Raw genomic sequence first — 23,116 nt, forward strand, 5'->3', positions numbered from 1 at the left:
ACGGCAAGCCTGAAACGTCTACAGTAGACTACGGACATAACGAACTCAAAGGGACCACTAATTTTAGTTCGTTATAACCGTAGTTCGTTATAATCATATATACAGCATAACTACTGCAAATAGTCGGGACAAAAAAGTAAGTTCGCTATATCCGTCAGTTCGTTATAAGCGTGTTCGTTATAAACGTAGTTTACTGTATATAGGCACACAGCTATTCAGCGTGAGGTCACCGTTTCATAAACATACTGTCACTATCCAGCTGTTCGTCATATGATGTTGACCCAATGAAGTCCCCATGTCCCATGCTGACTGTCAGGTCACTGCTGTGTGTTGACGAAATGCGGTCACCCCGTCATATACTGTCAACAGAACCATTCGTCATGTGTTGATGCAATGAGGTCACCCAGTCATAAACACACTATCAACACGGCTATTCGTCATGTATTGATGAGGTCAGCCAGTCATGAACACACTAGCAACACGGCTATACGTCATGTGTGGACAGAATGGTGACATCGTCTCCCATAAGGACTGTCAAATCACACCTCTTCGTCGTGTGTCGTCACGATGGGGACAAGGAGTCACAGATGGCGGAAATGTGAGACGCGATGAGATCATATACCCTTTACGTGAAGACAACAAACATATGTGCATCATGTATTGACTCTATGAGGTGAGGTGAAATGGGGTTTAACGTCGCGTCCAAGATTATTGCACTTATATAGCGACGTGCATGCACGTGATTGTGTGTGTGTGTGTGTGTGTACGTGTGTGTGTGTGTGTGTGGCTGCTTTTACTAGTCCGGACTAATGCCGATTTAAAGTGCTAGCCCACTGAAATACCATGCCGCATTTGAACATGAATACCCCACTTAGACACAGTACACTGACTCCTAACCGACCAGTCCTTAATTTGGCCCCTTAATGCCGAACGCCAGGCAGGGTAACAACAAATACCATTTTTTACGTCTTTTGGTATGACGCGACCGGAGATCGAACGCCGGACCTTCCGCTCTCCGGGCGGACGCTCTACCACCAGACAACGGAGGCGGTCCTCTATGAAGTCATGCATGGGTTCTATGCATGCTGTGAAAATAGATCTATTTGTCTGTGTGAAACGCTTCAGTTGGTTTGACTTCATTACCACTGTTGACTTGTTTTAGAACACGTTTAATAATTAATGCTGGTGTAAGGTATGAGTCGACGACATGCACGTAGAATAGAATTACTGACGTACTGAGGGTGAACCTGCTAGAGACGTCCCGGTTCAACCACCCTTGTCCTTGGTGGACACAGCAAAAACAACATAAAACACGACAGTCTGTAGTGGCTGATTCAATGTTTCAGTGGAATCAACACATGTTCTGGTGCATCCTGTCAGCTTCGTTTGCATCGTCACATGTTCCGGTGCATCATGTCAGCTCCCGTTGCATCGTCACATGTTCTGTGCATCCTGTCAGCTTCGTTTGCATCGTCACATGTTCTGGTGCATCCTGTCAGCTTCAGTTGCATCGTCACATGTTCTGGTGCATCTTGTCAGCTTCAGTTGCATCATCACATGTTCCGGTGCATCCTGTCAGCTTCTGTGGAATCGTCACATGTTCTGTGCATCCTGTCAGCTTCTGTGGAATCGTCACATGTTCTGTGCATCCTGTCAGCTTCTGTGGAATCGTTGCATGTTCTTGTGCATATAACAACCATTTATACGAAACACAATCACTCGAAATATTATATATTCAAGACCGCATATACAGAGGCATAGTACTAGCTCGTACAAGAAGAATATTGTATTTATTATTTCCATGGAAAAACATTCATTGATTTTTGTGAGCTGCTTTATGACTGATGACCGATGTTTATTGACATGTATTATTAATATCACTGTCTAACTTCTCATCCTGGGTATAAGACATTATCAAAGGTCACTAGAACATGAGTGGAAACAGGTGGGTAGCTGGGCTGAAGGACGGATAGAACTGCCCACAAACTGTCAACTAACTAGACCGGAACAACGTGGCTAATTGTACCCGGATGGCATGTCCAGTGATCTGACAATGCTGTTTCAAACTGACACACAGTGTACCTGAAAATACAACATACAAGTTTAATTTTAATTACATGAAATAAATTATACTCAAACCAGACGCCAACATTATTTTGTTCTTTCTTATCGTATCTTTATACAATAAATAGAAGTACCAGTGAAGACAGGATTGACTAAGGGTTTTGATGCCGGCGAATAAACACACATGGTGATAAACGAGGACTGATGTTAGAACATAAACACACATGGTACGACACGAGGATTAATGTTAGAACATAAACACACATGGTGAGACACGAGGACTTATGTTAGAACATAAACACATATGGTAGGACATGGAGACTGATGTTAGAACATAAACACACATGGTAGGACACGAGGACTGACGTTAGAACATAAACACACATGGTAGGACACGCGTTTTCGTGTTTTCTTCATGTTTATTTCCAAAAATCGAACTTTTGAATTTTCTCTCGTTATTTCAATGTGTTTTTTGTTAAATCGAAATTTCGAATGTTTAACTTGCAATATACTCTGCAAAAAAAGAAAAACAAAAGTAGTAGCATCTTAAGTGCTTGACAGAGTGTGTTCACACAAACTTGATACCCAAAATGAATTGGTCATTTCTGCATGGATTGGGATTGGTTTCAGTGAAAAGATGGAAACATCTAAAAAACACAACCACGTGAGATCCTTGCACCGAAACACACTAAGGTGACACGGTTGTGCAACGTCACTTGTTGGGCTATTAGAACGCTGGGTTTTCATTTGCATGCCATCACTATCAAGTGAACAGCGACAACATGCCACGACTGACTAAAGCCCAACGCAACAACGCCATCGGCCGACTGCAAACAGGAGAATCAACTTCAGCTGTAGCATGGTATTTCCACGTAGCAACAAGCACCATTACAAGAACTGTGGAACCTTTATCAGACACACGGGACAACACATGTTCTTCCCAGATCCGGATGACCACGTATCGCTATTAACGCATAGGACCGATTCATACGGCTACGGCCACCTCCACAACTACGGCAATACCATGATTGCGTAGGATATCAGCCATGACAGTGACGAGACACATTTTATGCTTCGCCGTGCCGGTGGTACACGTCGTGTTTACAGGGGTCTCGGGGAACGGTATGCACGAAACTGCATACAGGAAGTGGACAGATTTGGTGGTGGTAGCGTGATGATGTGGACAGCCATCTCCTACACTGGTAGAACAGGCTTGGTACAAGTTCTGGGGAATTAAACGGTACAGCGTTACTTTCATGAGATTCTTCGGCCACACGTCCTTCCAATTATGCAACAAGCTAACGTCATTTTCCAACGAAGACATCGCCCGGCCTCACACCAAGACTAAAAACAGTTGTTTTTAGGAATGACAACATTCAAAGTCTCCAGATTTAAACCCCATCGTACATTTACGGGATGCAATGGATCAACGGCGTTGAGAACTTTGAGAGGGTGAACATTCCCAAAGCCACAATTCGGGATCCCCTAGCTTCCATGAGTCGGCGATGCCAGTCAGTTTTGGACCCTGATGATGGCTATAAAAGATATTGAGAACAGATGAGTGAGTGAGTGAGTACGGTTTTACGCCGCTTTTAGCAATATTCCAGCAATATCACGGCGGGGGACACCAGAAATGGGCTTCACACGTTGTGCCCATGTCGGGAATCGAATCCGGGTCTTCGGCGTGGCGAGCAAACGCTTTAACCACTAGGCTACCCGACCCCCCCCCCCCCCCCCCCCCCCCCCCAAACCTACTGTTCATAGTGTGTTCCTAGTGTGCCAATTAAGTGTGCCATGTTTGAACAATCGATTACCATCTGTTGATTATCTATATGATCTATTAAATATATATCTAAAATCACTTTTGCGTTTCTTTTGTTTTGCAGTGTTTAACTAGAAAATGCTCGAAGTAAAAATCGAAATTTAAAAAAAATAAACAATTAATTGAAATTCAAAGAAATTTCGAATTAAGATATAAATTTATGTTACCAAAGTGGCACCATTAAGCTTTCGTACACATGTTAGCATTGTAACCAACTGTCAGGCCACGGAATCACCGGGGAAGGTAATGAAAGAGTGTTACATGTCATGTCTTCAGTTGTATGCATGCTGCACGTAGTCTTCCTCTCGACCGTTCGTCGACCGCCACCGTGATCTAATGGTAGAGCGTCCGCCCGGAGAGCGGAAGGTCCGGGTTCGATCCCCGGCCGCGTCATACCAAAAGACGTTAAAAGATGTTACTTGTTGTTACCTTGTCTGGCGATCGGCATTAAGGGGCTAAAAACAAGGACTGGTCGGCTCGGAGTCAGTATACTGTGTCTGAGTGGGGTATTCATGTTAAACTGTGGCATGGTATCTCAGTGAGCTAGCACTATAAATCGGCATCACTCCGGACTAGTACAAGCAGCCACACAAACACACACACGTACATGCACGTCGCTATATAAGTGCAATAATCTTGGACGCGACGTTAAACCCCATTTCAGCTCACCTCACCTCGACCGTTCGTTTTATACCGCGACTACTATGTTGTTTCACTATGAGATATCCGCTGTTTTCTTAATATTCTTTCTGGTATTTTAGACGGTTCATAAGTTATTTAAAACACTCCACCTCGGGTTTGGTTGAAAATGTAAAACCTCCAACGAGGGAAAAGCCTTAGGACATAACAAAAAGAAAGGTGTTTCATCAGAAAATATATACATGTAATTGTCATTTTATATGGAAATACATGGTTAGATGTATTATTATTGCCCAGGTGTTTACAGTACAAGTATAGTACCTTATATGTGAGCACGCTATTTATTTTCTTCTAGGATGTGTACAAGAATGTGCCATGGCTAGAACCCCAGTCGTGGTTACGCCGGACCGACGCCTGTAAGGCTGCACATTGGGACACTTCTGTTATGATCCAGGCACGGGCCCCTGCCTTTGTTGTGAAGTGACGTCGTCAGCCACGGTCAGCTAAATAGCCTTACCACAACCATATGCTCTGTGAAGGTGTTTCCCTCGCATGTTGGACGTGTTGCCCGACACCTGCACACCGCCAGCTCGCTGTCGTGCCATCTTTAATCACCCTGATTGCTGGCGTTCTGCCTTCCCCATTGTATTAGTAGCCAACACCATGAAAGTTTAATGTGAACAATGGGAAAATCCATTTATCGACTGATTGCTGTGGTTTTTGTCTTTGAGTGACGAACACGCGAAATCTGTATGATGCGGCATGGTTTGAGCTGACTCTTGGGGTCCCGGGTCAGGAGTGAAGCCTCTAGACTTGCACAAGCCTCTATAGCAATAATTATTAGTTCAAATCATAAGTTCTAGATTATGTAAATAATAACAAGTTGTCCCTATAAGAGACTGGAGTCCTACTGTTCACATATCTAGACTTGCCTATTAGGAGGATAGAATTATTACCCATCCGTTGACTTTTCTTTCAGTACAGCCTTGGAGCAAGGCTATGAAGCCCCACGACTGGGTGTATCACCGATATGCTCTCTGCTGCTTTCGCCCGTCCGTAATACCAAATGCACGCTTGACTGTCATGTATCTGTATGAATTCCCTTGTTTTAAACATACGAAAATCATTCCATGAGTGCATTTACCCTAATGCTGATTCAACCTATCTTGCCTATTTTAAGCATCTGCTCTTGCTCACGGAACTAGAATAAAACAAAGATGAATATTAACTGCAGATATTTATGGCAGGGGCTGAGGGTTTGTGCGAGGACATGTAATAAGGTAGAAGAAGGGGGTAAGTAATGGGGGGGGGGGGGGGGGGGGGGGGGTGAGGTTGGGGTGAGGGGGGTGAGGATGGAGTTGGGATGGAGTTATTACCCGCACAAAAATCATTCGTGCCTCTGTTCCGTTTATCAAAGGAATTAGTCGTCTTTAAAATCGGGTCGATAAATTATTCATTTTTTTCATTATCGTTTGTGGGTTATGACTGGCGCTTCTCGCTCTGCATTGTGTGGACGTAGTTTAAGCAAAGAAATGACAAGGCCTTCTGCTCGATGTTATCTCAAATGAAAGCCGTTTATAAGATTTTGCCTCATGATAAAGATAGCTAATTGGAACTGAGTGCCTGTTTTGTTTGTTGTTTAACGCCGCACTCAGCAATATTCCAGCTATGTGAGGGCGGTCTGTAAATAATCGAGTTTGGACCAGACAATCCAGTGATTGACATCATGAGCATCGATCCACACAATTGGGATGCGATGACATGCATCAACCAAGTCAGCGATCCTAACCACCCGATCCCGTCAGTCGCGGCCTACGATAAGCGTAGTCGGCAAGCATGGGTTGATGAAGACCTATTCTACCCCGGATCTTCACGGGTCAGTGATAACATAAGACTTCTGTAAGATATCATATTTGAAACGTATCATTTGAAAAAGCTTTTGACAGACTCCAAATGTATTTATAAAGAAAGTACTTGAAAATATTGTTTTGCCCTCATTTACTAAGACGGGACCATATATTAAATAATGATGCTACATCCTGCCATTTGGCGTGTTTTTATAGCGAAAGTGGCTGTAGACAGGGTGACCCAATATCGCCCTATCTTTTCATCCTGAATGCTTGGGATTGTAAGAAGCAATACAGAAATTAAAGGGATAGAACTTAAAAATGAAGAATGTAGATCAGGACAATATGCAGATGTTACAGAACTTTTCTTGTATGGTAGAGAATTGCGAAAAACACACTGCAAAATGTGTTTAGAATGAAAACACATGCTAGACATGTTTAGATCTAAACATGTTTGTGAATGTGTTCAAATTCAAAACGGTGATTCATCGCTAACCACACTCGTCTCCAGTTTCTCAAATTCCAGGGACGATAACTGGTCTTCTGGGTCGGAGTCTCGCGAAAATGGTTCCTGACAGTCTGGTCCGATATCCTCCTCAAACCAGGGTTGCGTCCTGCAGTCTCTGTAGCTAGGTGGAACAGTCGAATGTAGCGATCCTGTGCAGGGGTGGTAACTCTTTTTCGGCCGGTTCTCGGACGGTCTGCAGTGGAATTGAGCTGTGTGTATCGGCCACATAGGCGGCAAATGGTGCTGTGGTGGACGTTGAAGACGCGTGCAACAGAAGACTGCGATTCCCCTCTTTCGATACGTCCTATGGCGATGTTCCGATCGGCAGCGCTGAGTCTCGGCATTTTCGAACTTGAAAAATGTTGACAATTGAATGACAAATTATTGGCTTATCCTTGCCTTTTTATAGCCACTACCACGAGTTACGAATACCATAACTAAAGTGTGAAAACAATGCCGTTTAAGACCTTGCAAATCGACAATGGCTGCGTTTGGACGCACCGTTTGTCGAATATCAGGCCACCAACATTTTCCAAAAACATATATCTAATTTATTACCGGATATTTTGTGTATTCAGATTCAATGAACTACCTACTACCTGTGTCTTTCTTTTTATGAAGAGTACATCTTTAAATTCTAAACATGTTTAAATTATTAGGACAATACACAAACATATGCATTTTGTAGTAAACTTAAATTATTATCATGATTAGATTACGGGATGTGTTTAGGAGGTGTTTAGGCTGCGAGACGATCGTTCGATTCGTGTGTTTAGACCCGAAACTTGATTAATGGGAACACACCAAATGTGTATTCCGTTTAGGATTTAAATAATTCCTAAACATGTTCTTTTGTGTTTACCTTCTGCACAGATTGTTTCACGGTGTGGGGTAGATGGGGTGGGTGGGGTGGGGTGGGGTGGGGTGGGGTAGGGAAGAGAGATGAGGGATTTGTGCCTACAGGTGGCAGGGGGGTACGGAGGGGTAAGGTAACGCTGGTGGGAGGGAGAACTATCCAACTGGCAGTCGAGGGACGGGGTCGACTCACAGGCGCCTTTGCTTCATTACAAGCTTAATGAGGAGCAATGTGTCGTAGTGAATTAGATAATCTCCGGCAATACGTGTGATCACAGATTGGCCGACTAGTTTTTCTTAGAAGCAATGCCTGCCGCTTGCCTCAGGGCAAGAAGGGGCAAGGCGTTAATTAAACAAACAGCTCTCAATTTAGCAGTCTAAATTAACTTCAAGAGGAAGAGCGCTGATGCACCAACCTGACATAAAAATAGTTTGAGGGCTATTGTTATAAGATGCGTGAATAGTACAATACAGTAGATGTTGCATCACGAGACTCCGGGCGGAGGAACTGAATAACAACCCACACCGTCCCTTTTGTGGGTCTAATCTGTTTGTTTGTTTGTTGTTTAACGCCGCATTCAGCAATATTCCATCTATATGACGGCGGTATGTCATTAATCGATTCTGGACCAGACAATCCAGTGACAATCATGAGTATCGATCCACACAATTTGGATACGATGACATGTATCAACCATGTCAGCGAGCCTGACCACCCGATCCCGTTAGTCGCCTCTTATGACAAGCATAGTCGCATTTTACGCCTAGCATGGTTTGCTGAAGACCAATTCTAACTCGGAATCTTCACCGGATCGGGTCTATCGTGTAACTGTGGTGAATTGTTCTATGCACTTTCCACATCTATGGTATCCATCACATCCTCAAGACAAGTGTGTAACTGGGAGTTTTGTTTGTCTATTCTAGAGTTCTGCTCTCAAAGAGATAGTTCGGTGTATTCTCAGATATTGTGCCAAAGCTCGGTTTATTCTCAGACACTGTGGTCAAGTGACAAAGCTTGGTTTATGCTCAGACACTGTGATCAAGTGACAAAGCTCGGTTTAGTCACAGACACTGTGGTCAAGTGACAAAGCTCGGTTTAGTCACAGACACTGTGGTCAAGTGACAAAGCTCGGTTTAGTCACAGACACTGTGGTCAAGTGACAAAGCTCGGTTGATGCTCAGACACTGTGGTCAAGTGACAAAGCTCGGTTGATGCTCAGACACTGTGGTCAAGTGACAAAGCTCGGTTCATGCTCAGACACTGTGGTCAAGTGCCAAAGTTCGGTTTATGCTCAGACACTGTGGTCAAGTGACAAAGCTCGGTTTATGCTCAGACACTGTGGTCAAGTGACAAAGCTCGGTTGATGCTCAGACACTGTTGTCAAGTGACAAAGCTCGGTTCATGCTCAGACACTGTGGTCAAGTGCCAAAGTTCGGTTTATGCTCAGACACTGTGGTCAAGTGACAAAGCTAGGTTTAGTCACAGACACTGTTGTCAAGTGACAAAGGTCGGTTTAGTCACAGACACTGTGGTCAAGTGACAAAGCTCGGTTTATGCTCAGACACTGTGGTCAAGTGACAAAGCTCGGTTTAGTCACAGACACTGTGGTCAAGTGACAAAGCTCGGTTTAGTCACAGACACTGTGGTCAAGTGACAAAGCTCGGTTTATGCTCAGACACTGTGGTCAAGTGACAAAGCTCGGTTCATGCTCAGACACTGTGGTCAAGTGACAAAGTTCGGTTGATGCTCAGACACTGTGGTCAAGTGACAAAGCTCGGTTCATGCTCAGACACTGTGGTCAAGTGACAAAGCTCGGTTCATGCTCAGACACTGTGGTCAAGTGACAAAGTTCGGTTTATGCTCAGACAGTGTGGCAAAGTTTGCTTCGACGTTGTGGCGAAGTTCAGTTTATGCTAAGACACTGTGGCAAAGTTCGGTTTATGCCCAGACACTCTGGTCAAGTGGCAAAGTTTGCTTCGACGTTGTGGCAAAGTTCAGTTACATGCTCAGACGATGTGGCAAAGTTCGGTTACATACCCGTGCCAAGGTGGGTTTAATGCCGCTTTTAACAGTATTCCAGTTAAGTCACGGCATGTCAGCTTAATGTGGGAGAAAAGCCCGAAGTGATGCAGGTCTTCGACGTTTACCACTTTGATGAAAACCACGAGCACGGTATGGTGCTGAAAAACCTTAAAACATAATCCGGGCGAACCGGGATTCGAACCCACAATCATAGGTTTTTGGCGTGTCCAAGGGACGCAACTCAGGGACGCACAGGGAATAGCGGCTCCTAGCTACGACTGAGAGACCCCAGCTTCCAGGAAGATCAACACTGTTGAAAATAGAACTAAAATCACACTACATATGCAAATATATGTTTTTAATTTTTAAAAGTTATTAATCAAATAATATAGTAAAACATAAAGGCATGCAGAAGTATTCTTGGAGTGCAGACTAAGCGCCAGCAGAGTCCATTAGGGGATATAATATCGCTAACTTAAGATATTTTCAACTGAAAACAAAACACATAAATAAATCACCTGAGAGGTATAGCTTCCTCTGCTCCTCAGTTTCTAATGTGCAAGAATCTCGTGTTTTATGTAATGTGCAATGTGTTAAGTACAATGTGTAATGCGCAATGTACATTTTTTTCAGTGTAATGTACAATTCAAAATGTTAAACGTAAAATGACAATGTATAACGTATAATGGATGAAGTACAAAGTCCAGCGTAATAACATGTAGCTATTATAGTCAGTTTAATATGGGCTTCATTATGTCACTGTTGAGATTTATTACCATATCAAACTGAGAGCTAGCTTACGCTTCATCGGAGAGCGCGCTTTCTACACCTGCTCTAAAACCCCGCCATTTTCAGCGTACCTTTCTTTTGCTATTCATCCCTTAAGCCATCTCCTTCAGCACCCAACCCTCCCCCATCCCCTATTCCCCAGGCACCATCTTTCCCTGTTCCCCATTCTACACTACTGTGTCTGTGTTATCTTCCATCTCGCGATATGCTCTGTTGATTCCCATTCATAGTTCAGCCAATCCAAGAACTCCTATGTTAAAGTTCACAGATACAATTTCCTTTCTTGTCAATAAATTTAGGTGCTAACATTTTCAGCTGAATGAAGTCGTGTATAGGGGATGACCCGCCGCTGACGAGCGGTTGTGTTGTGAAAGCCTCGCACGCTCCACCCTACAATTGTTTTCAGCCCGGGGCAAATTCGTCTTTGTGCTCCGTGCGCTGTGCAGCTGCGACTCTGCTCAGCGCTGATTGGTCGATCACTCTGAAGACTAGCCAACCGTGACCCGTCTTCCCTGCAGCGGGAGAGATTAGGTTACAACGGCAGATGTCTTTGCAGAATTCATAGCAAAACACCTTCTTGAAAAACTCACAGGTATACGACGTTAGAAGGGTTTAGGGGTCTTTCTTGAGCTTTCTACGACAGTAAAAGTATTTTATCCCACGAGTGCGCTAAAGTGTTGTCGTGAAGAAGTGAGCTGTATCAGTTGTAGCAGACGATATCCGGCGGTGAAGCAGACGACACGGTTCAACTTGACGGTGAGGCATATTGGATACTGATGCAGAGGGAGATCTCCTAGTCAACGATGTTTACAACAGATAAGATGTCCCCGTGTGTTCGGATGCTGTTTTTGCTTGCGTCAATTTCTACAGTGATGTCTCAAGGTAAATATCAATATATCTAGCAGTTGTGAACAATGTACATTATTAATTCATGGTTTCTTGTAAATGTTAAATGTCAGTTTATGGACTTGAGCGTGTAACCTGACAAGGATGCTGCTGAAAGCAACATCACTATTGCACTCCGCCTGATGAAAATAAGCGACACGTGTACAGAAAGTGGCATATAAAACGCACGTGTAAATATATTTAACTAGCCCCACACGTGCACACTGGCATAGTGTGTTGAAGCCTGTCTTTTCAGAAACTACTTTATTTATGGTCAACCCTACAGCCTGCCTGATATAAGGCCTATATGTCACCATATAAAACCAGTATGTATCATAACTTACCTACACCTTGATCCTTTGTAATAGTAGCCTCTGGCAGGGGATGACTAGACAAAATGTATTTTGACTTTTTTTCAGGTTTAATATTTCTTATGTCCGGGTTAGAAATAGTTGTCATGACATTTTGTTTGGTGACAGTGGTCGTGTCTAGCCATTTGGCCTAATAAAACAACTTAATACTATACCAAATATATGTGTAAGAAAATGGTATCCAAAACAAATGCTTACACATTGTTTTCTTCAGATACTAATCAACTACATTTAAAAATAAATAAATATTATAATGAATCGTATGTTTATGCGTACGCGTGCCTAATATACATTTAGTGTATATCCGTAGTGTATATCCGTGTAATATTCGTTTGGCGATGTCATCCGTCGATCTTACAGCGAACATCAGTTACGAACATAGAGAGTACGTACACCCGTAACGAATAGGTATTATCGCGTACCTTGCTGCATATCACACCCGATTAAAGCACGTACATAGGTATTAATGTATAACATAACTGTACGTACCGCCTATTTATAGAGGAGCACGTATACACCCGTGTTACAGACTACGTATAGATTGTACGAATGGTATACTTTGCTCCAGCGTACGTCCCCAGAGGATACGACATTCGGGTACCTTGTTATATCCATGATAACGTACACGATGTTACAGAATATGTCATTCTTGTACGTTGACACATAGCCAAAGCCTGGGATATATATACAGATATAGGTCTACTTTACTGTATCACAGGGACGAACCGACGCTCCACACGTGGTGACAGATCACACACAGGCATGACGTAAAGGGCGAATGGTTCCCATGTTCGAGGACTGTGAGAACTGCGTAGCGGAGGCCAGGGCAGGATATTACCAGCCTCGAGGTTGGGCCACACGGGGGCACGGCTGTACAAACAACTCAAACCAGAGATTTTCCAAAATAATGCTGATAGATCAAACCACAACATAAAATGAACACACTGAGGTATTCGATACTGACGTCACTGTGATTTTGTTGTTCGAACCATGCATTTATATTATGTATCCAATGTTCCCGTAGTTATATATCGGTATCTATATCCGATACATGGTTAAAGTCACTTTCATTTAAAAAAGTCACTAAGTGTTCAAAACTAAGAGAAGGGAGTGGCACTCCGATTCTTAGGGTCTTCTGTGGCTGTATCCTCAAAGGGGGTTGAAGAACTGTAAAATTATTGTCCCCCTGAGAAGGAATGTAAGACCACATTATTCGAAGTAAGTCTATTCCTACTATCTTTTTGTAGTAGTATACTTGTTTGTTTTAATTTTGGCTAAACTTAAGGATCATCTCCAGTAGCTAAGGGATGGTGTAAATCATGCTCGGCAACCGTACAGGTAGCAGAAGTATCGTAAGTCCCGACGGTCCCTAGCACAGGGCCACTGATAGCCATACTATACTGACTGTACTGATTACATTAAAAAAAGTTTTTTTTTAATGTAATCAGTACAGTCAGTATAGTATAGCTATCCGTGGACCTGTGGTCCCTAGTATGGTGGCCTAACTTTGGTTGCTGGCTATCCCTAGTCCGTTTTTATAATATATTGTTATTTATCGAAAACTGTTATACATCTGTGATAATCTAGTTGTTTACTGTCCTTAGTCGACAGGTTTTATAATCAAACTGTATCTATTATTACTGTTTAACTTGATTTAGTCACGATATGGCTGAAATATTGCCGATGTGATAAATATTCACTCACTCACTTAGGGTCTTCTCCTATGTTATTTGAATAAGTACTAAAGAATAAGTACCCCCTGTTTAACGGAAGGCCATGTCAGGAACCCTTTAATTTACATGCTGAATTTAGAACACTGCAAATGCTCTATACAGCGTGCCACGGAACAAGTGTGGAGAGTATCGAACATACAGATGTATATCTATGACATTTATAATTAATAAGCTGGGTAATGACTTGACCTTTTGTCTGGCCCACATCCTCGGGGCTGGATATCCAGTATCTGACATACCATCATCCTAGGGGTCAGGCTCTCACCCCCGGGGACATCCAAATGATCTGATGTAACACGGTGTCGCCTGTTAGGGATCAAGAGATTATCCTATTGTGCTTGTTGTGTCGTCCGTCTCTACTTACCAAGTTAACTCGACATACATAGTCATCTCTGCTTGGGGCATTGGGACAGCCGAGCGTCAGAGTGTTCGCTCGTCACGCCGAAGGCACTGGTTCCGTTCCCCAAATGGATACAATGTCAAACCGAGACAGGACATGGTCGGCAACATCCTTAGGATAGTGTTTACATTGTCTGCCTATGTCGCCAGCACTTGTCTCGATGGCAGCTGATAATAAGGGCCATCATTCACTGACCAGGGTAACCACATGTCTATAGGTACCACAGAAGGGCCTTATGTCTGCTGGTAACACGAACGGGCACAATGTGTCATTCACAGTCACCAGGGTACCTCCTGTCTGCTGGTAACACGAACGGGCACAATGTGTCATTCACAATCACCAGGGTGCCTCCTGTCTGCTGGTAACACGAACGGGCACAATGTGTCATTCACAGTGACCAGGGTACCTCCTGTCTGCTGGTAACACGAACGGGCACAATGTGTCATTCACAGTGACCAGGGTACCTCCTGTCTGCTGGTAACACGAACGGGCACAATGTGTCATTCACAGTGACCAGGGTACCTCCTGTCTGCTGGTAACACGAACGGGCACAATGTGTCATTCACAGTCACCCGGGTACCTCCTGTCTGCTGGTACCAAGAACGAACCCTGTGTGTCATTCACAGTCACCAGGGTGCCTCCTGTCTGCTGGTAACACGAACGGGCACAATGTGTCATTCACAGTTACCACCGTACCTCATGTCAGCTGGTAACACGAACGGGCACAATGTGTCATTCACAGTCACCAGGGTGCCTCCTGTCTGCTGGTAACACGAACGGGCACAATGTGTCATTCACAATCACCAGGGTGCCTCCTGTCTGCTGGTAACACGAACGGGCACAATGTGTCATTCACAGTTACCACCGTACCTCATGTCTGCTGGTAACACGAACGGGCACAATGTGTCATTCACAGTTACCACCGTACCTCATGTCAGCTGGTAACACGAACGGGCACAATGTGTTATTCACAGTCACCAGGGTACCTCCTGTCTGCTGGTAACACGAACGGGCACAGTGTGTCATTCACAGTTACCAGGGTACCTCATGTCAGCTGGTAACACGAACGGGCACAATGTGTCATTCACAGTCACCAGGGTACCTCCTGTCTGCTGGTACCAAGAGCGAACCCAGTGTGTCATTCACAGTCACCAGGGTACCTCCTGTCTGCTGGTAACACGAACGGGCACAATGTGTCATTCACAGTCACCAGGGTACCTCCTGTCTGCTGGTACCAAGAACAAACCCATTGTGTCATTCACAGTCACCAGGGTACCTCCTGTCTGCTGGTACCAAGAGCGAACCCAGTGTGTCATTCACAATCACCAGGGTACCTCCTGTCTGTTTGCTGATATCAATTGTACACTACATTACGTAGTATACATGCAGTATACACTGTACAGTGGTTTAACTCTGCTAATGTATGGATTTGCTTATGTACATTGATCACATAAGCCCCCCCCCCAAAAAAATATATATAATTTAGATGTCCTTGATAAAAACGCCTCTTGTGTGAACTGAAGAACCTGGGCCGCGTACATGGTATATGGTTCAGAGCAAAACATACATGACTGTCCTTTAACTTCCTGCATGGTTTCATAAAACCTAAATATAGCTCGTCTCCCCATGATCTACGCCCCTTCCAGCGAGCCCCAGCGTCTCCAGATATCAGGCACCGGAGGATAACCTCCCCCTCTCCCCGTCCCCCTCTGGATCATCCTCGAGCCGCCACACTTCCCTAATTGCAGGAAGCCGATGCTTGCCTCTGCCTGGTTAGTTGAGAATCGGTCTCAGCCTACTGCCCAATGTGTCATGCGGCTTCGAGCCGGCAACATGGATGTTGTTTCCAGATCAAATGTACAAAACAATAGTCCAGCGCTGAGGAAACGCGATGAGGCCAGGTGTTATGCTTGTTGCATCCAATACCGGGCTGTGGGGCACGCCATCTGGCGAGACCATTGACCCTCAGGTTCCGGGGGAGAGTCCGAGGAAGTTGAAGGTGGATTAGGGCCCTTGTCTCCATTCATAGCCTGATGCGGTCTATAATGCTACACCCCTCTACACACGGCGGTGTTTCTAACATGTTTTCAATTACCGTCTGTTTATGCTCCCACCCCCATGACCCGACCCTCTCATTAATTTCCTCACCCCTAGGGTCACACGAAGGTGCTGACCGCCATGTCACACGTTTTCGCATAGAAACGTGCTTTGTCGAAAACTATGAAAATTTCACTTTAATGATTTATCAGCATTTGGGTGAAAAAACCCACAGGGAATGTTCTGGTGTGCAAGTTCAAAATTTAGATGGGCTGGGTCCCGTTCCACAAAGCCATCTTAGCACTTGGGCGTGCTTTAATATGGGCTTACGAGAATCGCAGTGCTAAAATCGCTTTGTGGAATAGGGCCCAGAACCCTGTTTCACAAAGCGATCTGAGCCCAACAGTTATCGTAAGCCTATGTTAAAGTATGGGAGTTACGATCAACTCAACCCTAAGATCGCATTGTGGAACGGGGCCGAGCAGTATATGTATGTATTTAAGGTAATGAAGTATATGTTTGTTTGTTGTTTAACGCCGCACTCAGCAATATGCCAGCTATATGACGGTGGTCTGTAAAAAATTAAGTCTGGACCAGATAATCCAGTGATTGACTTCGTGAGCATCGATCCACGCAATTGGGATACAATGACATGCATCAACCAAGTCAGCGATCCTGACCACCCGATCCCGTTAGTCCTTTTACGACAAACATAGTCGCCTTTTATGGCAAGCATGGGTTGCTGAAGATCTACTCTACCCCGGATCTTCACGAGTCTAGTGAAGTATGTCGATTGGAACTCCACCACATGGGGATTTCGGGGCAGACTTATCTCCATCACCCAATATGTGCCTAAAGTGACTACACTTAGGTTCGGGAGGTGTGGCTTACCGTGTGGCATCGTATCCCGATGGCTTGGGTCGTTGCTCATGCTTTCAACCACTGGAATGTCTGGGTCGAACTTGATTAGCAGTGAGTGAGTATGGTTTTACGCCGCTTTTAGCAATATTCCAGCAATATCACCGCGGGGGACACCAGAAATGGGCTTCACACATTGTACCTATGTCGGGAATCGAATAGCCGTGATAAAGCCACATGGTATGTCTGACTGGCGTACAATCATATTGGGCTCCCCCCTTTAACTTCGCCAAAAATAAACCTATAATCATGATAATAGTGTACAGGCCACACGTTGTGAATTGACTGCACTTTGCTTCACCCTTCGCGAATGTTCTTGTCATGAAAAGTTAATCCTCACAACAATGCAAGCTTTGAACAATAGACAAGAACAATCGTATTTCCCGATCTGCCCGAGGTGACACCTTGCCGTATTGATGTATTGATTACCGTTATCTCAAGGCAACGGCGCCTACATCCCAACATAACTGGTTACGACAATACAACAGACACAAGACATTGTTTTAGCATATTTCAAGTCGCCATGTGGTTTCTGTACCGGCGCGTGCAGCACGTGCTGTCGGCGACAGGTGTTACGTTTCAAGGGTCGGCCAGCAGGCCTTCTGGTAATGTGACCTCTCCGGGCACGAGCTGTTGTCATGGAAACACTATTAAAGGAATTTTTATAATATGTTTAACTGAAATACCATTTCCGTTTCATTGTAGTCAAAGTTTTATTGGATGATTAAAGGCCATTAGCACAAACCTATTGTCCATAAATGGTCTGTAGAAGTAAGTCGAGCAAATAAATTGTTCCAAGTTTCCTTATAACTAAAAATCGTTTACGAGAAGGGTACGTGTGTGTTGTTGAAGGATGTTTGGTTAGAATAACAATAAAATACAATATGTTTATTCACATGAACTTAATTGTGTACAGTTATGTGCGACAACAGTGATAAATGGGTAAAACACAGAGCTCCAGATAAGCTGCGTATCTGCGTAAAATACGCATCAGAAATGCAGAAATAGGCAGTGAAATAATATTCAAGCGTATCAAATACGCAACGAACATTACAGATACGATACAAAAATAAAACTTGTGCGTATCATCAAAATATTGTGAAGTAACCCTGCGTATTCGATTAGCAAATCAGCAACTAATTTTGAAATTATATATGGACATTCTGTCAACCTTTACAAACTCCACGATGACAGTTATATCATGATCATTTGCCATCACACTTTCTTGTGGAAGTATCGCAGTATTTTTGAGTCCTATACAGCTCTCGAACCCACGCGACACCAGTTTGCAGGGACTAGTTTTTAAATATTTAACTTAAATACCCACATGTGTAAAAACTAGAGGGAAACAGAAATTTGAATACCCAGATAGAATTACTGATACCCAATTATTTTAAAATGCATGGGTAAAGTACCCACAACACCAAAAGCTTGTCTGGAGCTCTGAAACATGTCACAAGGTACGATCATGCCTTGTACATGTTTTGTAATACTATATAAAACTGCATGTTTCCCGTAAGAGGCGACTGTGCTTGTCTTACAAGGCGACCAACAGGATCAGGTTGTCAGGCTCGCGGACTTAGTTGATGCATGTCATCGTATCCCAATTGCGTTGATCGATGCTCATGATATCAATCACTGGATTGTCTGATCCAGACTCGATTATTTATAGACAACCGTCATATAGCTGACATATTGTTGGGTGCGGCGTTAATTAACAGACAAACAAAAAGCATATTCAAATGGCTACCAACATTATGATCAATTTAGACTTGTTGTTCAAGATTATACCATATGACATTGCGTCAAACAAACTATTCTTGTCTCCTCAGATTCCCCAGTGAAAATGTGTCTGACGGACGACGACAGGAACCGCACCCTGAACGTGACGCTAACGTGTCCATCAAATACGATCATCGTCGTGGGAGAGGCGTTCTTTGGTCGGAATCAGTGGGGACTGTGTACCTTCACGGGAGACGACTGCACTGAGAACATCCTCAGTTTGAAGGTCTGCGACGGCAAGAGGAACTGCAGCATCTCCTTCCCCGGCACCTACACCACCAAGTGCGGCTTCGCCACCTTCCTCAGGGTCGTGTACGACTGCGTAGTTGGTAAGTACATCTTTATCTAAGTTATTTGTATATATTCACAATCTATTGTGTATAGACCCGCGGGAATACCGGGTAAGAATATGTCCCCAACACTCATTATTGCCATAATAGGCGACAAGATGATCGATAGATGGCTTGGTCACCAAGTAGCTGGAATATTGGTGAGTGCGGCGTTAAACAACAAACAAACATTCTATTCTGTGGCCACGTGTTCATTAATTCTGACCTGTATCTGTAGCCCCATTCTCAAGTCCACAGGTATCATATCTCCATTTTATTAGTATGGCTATATAATATACTGGCTAATGGGGTATCCTGGACACCCAAATGTTTCTTACGCAACAGGAACGAGAGCCAGATGTTATTTGGTATGAAAGGATCGGTGCATTAAGTGCCAGTGTTTGATAAAGTTACACGCTAGCAACACTCCTCACTGTTCTCTCTCTCACTCCAGGGGCCGTTAATACACCTTCCCACATTGAGCAGCAGGCACCTGTCCACCCCCAGCAGAATGGACCTTTGACTCCGCCCCCTCTTCACCCCAGGCGCGTGGCCAGCTCGGACCCCGTGGTGACCCCACAAAACAATGACGGTAAGCCTGAAATGAGGGGCTTCACGAATGTACTCTTGCCCCTGGGCATATTACAAACACAATGGAGGTGGGCTCATCGTGTGTTGAGCTGCTTGGCTCACAGCTGTAGGCAGTTAGACAAGCTGAAGAAGCCGACTGAATATATTAATGAGATTACTTGCCGTTTCATCTTTCAAGAAGTTTGTTTAATTTTCAATCCTGATTAATCCTTTGATTGTACTCACATATGTAGATCGTTCAGTTATTGTAGGAATCTATTGCGCTGAAACATTACAGGGATGGGACTGTTCGATTGTCTGGACATTCCGACAGGGAATGTTTTCAGATGAAGCGAGATAATTTCCCTTTGTTTGATGTTGATTCAGTGTAACAATGCAAAGTATTGGTTACTTGTGCAAGAAAGGTAATTAACCAGCTTCTGATGGGTATATAGTCAACTTGTACGTAACTACATCGTTGTATGTTTCAGACCCCGCCTTGATTGCCGTGTGTGCTGTTGCTGTCGTCATCACGCTGCTGGTTCTGACCTTCGCAATCTACCTCGTCATCAGGCGGCTTGTGGGGTGAGTTAGTGAGTGGAGTCGGGTGAGAGAGTGGAGTCATGTGAGTGAGTGGAGTGGACTCGGTGAGTTAGTGAGTGGGTCCAGTTGAATCGGGTTAGACTGTATGTGGAATCGGGAGAGTAAGTGAGTGGGGTGAGTTGAATCGGGTTAGAGAGTATGTGGAGTCGAGTGAGTTAGTGAGTAAAGTCGGGAGAGTTAGTGAGTGGAGTAGAGTCAGTTGAATCGGGTTAGAGAGTATGTGATGTCGGGTGAGTGAGTGGAGTGGAGTCGGGAGAGTTAGTGAGTGGAGTCGGGTGAGTTAGTGAGTGGAGTAGAGTGAGTTGAATCGGGTTAGAGAGTGGAGTGGAGTCGGGTGAGTTAGTGAGTGGAGTCGGATGAGTTAGTGAGTGGAGTAGAGTGAGTTGAATAGGGTAAGAGAGTATGTGGAGTCGGGTGAGTTAGTGAGTGGAGTGAGTTGAATCGGGTGAAGAGAGTCACGCGAGTGGAATCGTGTGAGATAGTGAGTGAAATCGGATTGAGTGAGTCGATTGAGTGAATGGAATCTGGTAAGAGGGTGACGTCGAATCGAGTGAGGTGAATGAAACCAGATGAGTGTAGTCGAGTGTAGTTAACGTGTGCTCTAGCGTTTGTAATGAGACTGCACATACTACAATTTGCCTAATGTTGGTTAGTTTTCTGTTGTAGAATTAGAATGCTTGGGTTGTAGACCGCTATGCAAAACGTAATGCTATTTTTACGGATTAGCCATAACCATTTAGACAGTCGCACTGCATGTATTGGTTGAATAATCACCCAGCATCTATACACTTCAGATTAAACGTACCTGAACTGCAATCTCATTAAAATCAGATTTTTTTTAACGATAGCGAGAACTAAGATCTGATTTTAATGAGATTGACCTGAACTAATGCTCATATACAAGTTTTCTCAACTGTGTTCAATGTTTCAGTGTCCGCCAAGACGTGCACAGTCCAGGTCTTCTCAAGAGCAACGGAATCTCAAACCTAATCTGGGAACAGTTTGGATGTATATTATCCCGTTGTCAAGAGCAAGACCCTGAAGATGGTGGAGGGGAACTCGGCGCCCCACCCGCGGAGCAGGATGATGACGATGAGAGTAGAGTGGCACCCTTAGGAGCTGCCGCGGTGGAGGAAGTGTACGAGTTGGGCAGACCGGATATGACATCAGACAGTCAAAACCAGACAGTAGTTACGGGTCAGAATCCCAGTGAACATAACCCTGCGCGTGGGTCACATGGAACGGAAGTACACATTGAACAGAGCCCACGGGGTAGCAGAGTTGTAGGCGTCGGTGCAGCTGCTACTTCCGGTGAAGGGGTCAGCGCTGCCCGGGGTATGGACGCGAGCCATGTCCGGTTGGATGCTGTGGCAGTGCCGAACACTGAGCTCTCTACACTGTGCTAGACAGGAACAGACACCAGACCCACCGGCTATGGCATCCACAGGGCGACATCGGCCACTGTGACAGGTCTGGGTGAAAACACCATAGGCAGCTCGAGAGGGCAAGATCACTTGCGCATCGTTCTTCTGACCACTTGCTCACAATCACGGAACGTTCGCCAGTGATTGAGTCTCATCGACCAAACTAATGCATGAGACATACATTGACCATATTTATGATGCAGAAATTTGTGAACTCTGGATCTTGTTCTGTGTTGACTGAAATCTTTCCAAGGAAGACGATTTTGGGGTGCTTCTTTGATATCGTGACATGAGTTAATGCCTACCGCCGGCATGACCAGCTATCGGATGTACGTGTGACGTGGAACTAGCACGTGATTTGGGAAGACTCGGTCGAAGTTAATTATTTATATTTATATTGTTGACGTTTGAGTGTTTGAACTGTGTGGAAGAGTGGTGCGGGAGAAAGTGGGGTTGACACAGAGTGTGATGTTGTTGATTTTTTTAATATGTTGGCATATTATTATTTCCATAAACAAACAATACATCAAAAAGGAGGTGTGATTTTGGGGACACCATACACTGTGTGGCCTCATTTCAATGCAAGCTGATGTACTACAACGACGGTGACTGCTGTGACACTGTAAATATTAAACAATACATATTTGCTGAAAACGTCTTGTTATTTGTCTCTGTGTGTGCATCTTCGGTACTGGGGGCGGTCGGGTAGCCTGGTGGTTAAAGCGTTCGCTCGTCACGCCGAAGACCCGGGTTCGATTCCCGACATGGGTACAATGTGTGAAGCCCATTTGTGGTGTCCCCCGCCGTGATATTGCTGGAATATTGCTAAAAGCGGCGTAAAACCATACTCACTCACTCACTCACTCACTCTTCGGTACTGAAATGTAGAGAGCCCGGTAGCTCAATCTAAGGCCCAGGGATATGCGTTAAAAGACTGCGTCCTTTAGTGGTGCCAGGGTCTGCTGTTCGAATCCCAGATTCGTCTATATTATGATCCTAATTATGTCAGTACCAAACGATGCTTCGAGTTCCATCAAAGTGGCATATTTCTACGACCTGATTCACGTTCGGGTTGTCATTAAACTGCCGTCAAATAACTGAAATGCTATTCAAAGCAGCTTTATTATCCCCCCGGCATATAATGGGGGGGGGAGAGAGGATATAGCGATCAGCCAGCCAGTATTTGATTGAAACTTGGCATATCTATCAGTCACATACTGAAGTTGTGCCTTTTGCTATTTAGGAATTTTAGAATTTTTTATTTTTTACGTTTCCATGGTAACAAGTTGGACTTAGGTTCTAAAAGGGTGGTGTTCGTTTCCGGAGCGTAACTCAAAAACTGTTAAATACTTTCTTACAAAACTTTGCAATTCTACCAGGCACATACTGAACTGGTGCCTTTTGCTATTGAGGAAATTTTTTAAAATTTATTTTTACGTTTCCATGGCAACCAGTTGAACTTAGGTTCTATAGGGTAGAGTTCGTTTCCGGAGCATAACTCAAAACCCATTCAAAAC

At 44.3% G+C, this 23,116-nt stretch overlaps 1 protein-coding gene across 1 annotated transcript; it reads left to right on the plus strand.

The window, feature by feature from the left end:
- The first annotated feature begins 10,897 nt into the window (after positions 1-10,897).
- On the plus strand, positions 10,898-22,247 carry LOC124113643. Its single transcript, XM_046474102.2, has 5 exons — positions 10,898-11,429; positions 18,724-19,002; positions 19,457-19,594; positions 20,064-20,157; positions 21,107-22,247. The coding sequence occupies exons 1-5, from the start codon at positions 11,351-11,353 to the stop codon at positions 21,579-21,581; spliced, it is 1,065 nt and encodes a 354-aa protein (XP_046330058.2). The 5' UTR covers positions 10,898-11,350; the 3' UTR covers positions 21,582-22,247.
- Positions 22,248-23,116: the final 869 nt, after the last annotated feature.

Source organism: Haliotis rufescens, unplaced genomic scaffold, assembly GCF_023055435.1.
Source record: "Haliotis rufescens isolate VD_foot unplaced genomic scaffold, xgHalRufe1.0.p SCAF_5, whole genome shotgun sequence".
NCBI classification, from domain to species: domain Eukaryota; kingdom Metazoa; phylum Mollusca; class Gastropoda; order Lepetellida; family Haliotidae; genus Haliotis; species Haliotis rufescens.

Excerpts from the sequence above, each read along its gene's own strand:
- LOC124113643 (XM_046474102.2), top strand. The coding sequence starts at position 11,351 with ATGTTTACAACAGATAAGATGTCCCCGTGTGTTCGGATGCTGTTTTTG. Across the intron at positions 11,430-18,723 it reads TTCTACAGTGATGTCTCAAG|ATTCCCCAGTGAAAATGTGT; the intron begins GTAAATATCAAT and ends TTGTCTCCTCAG. Across the intron at positions 19,003-19,456 it reads CGTGTACGACTGCGTAGTTG|GGGCCGTTAATACACCTTCC; the intron begins GTAAGTACATCT and ends CTCTCACTCCAG.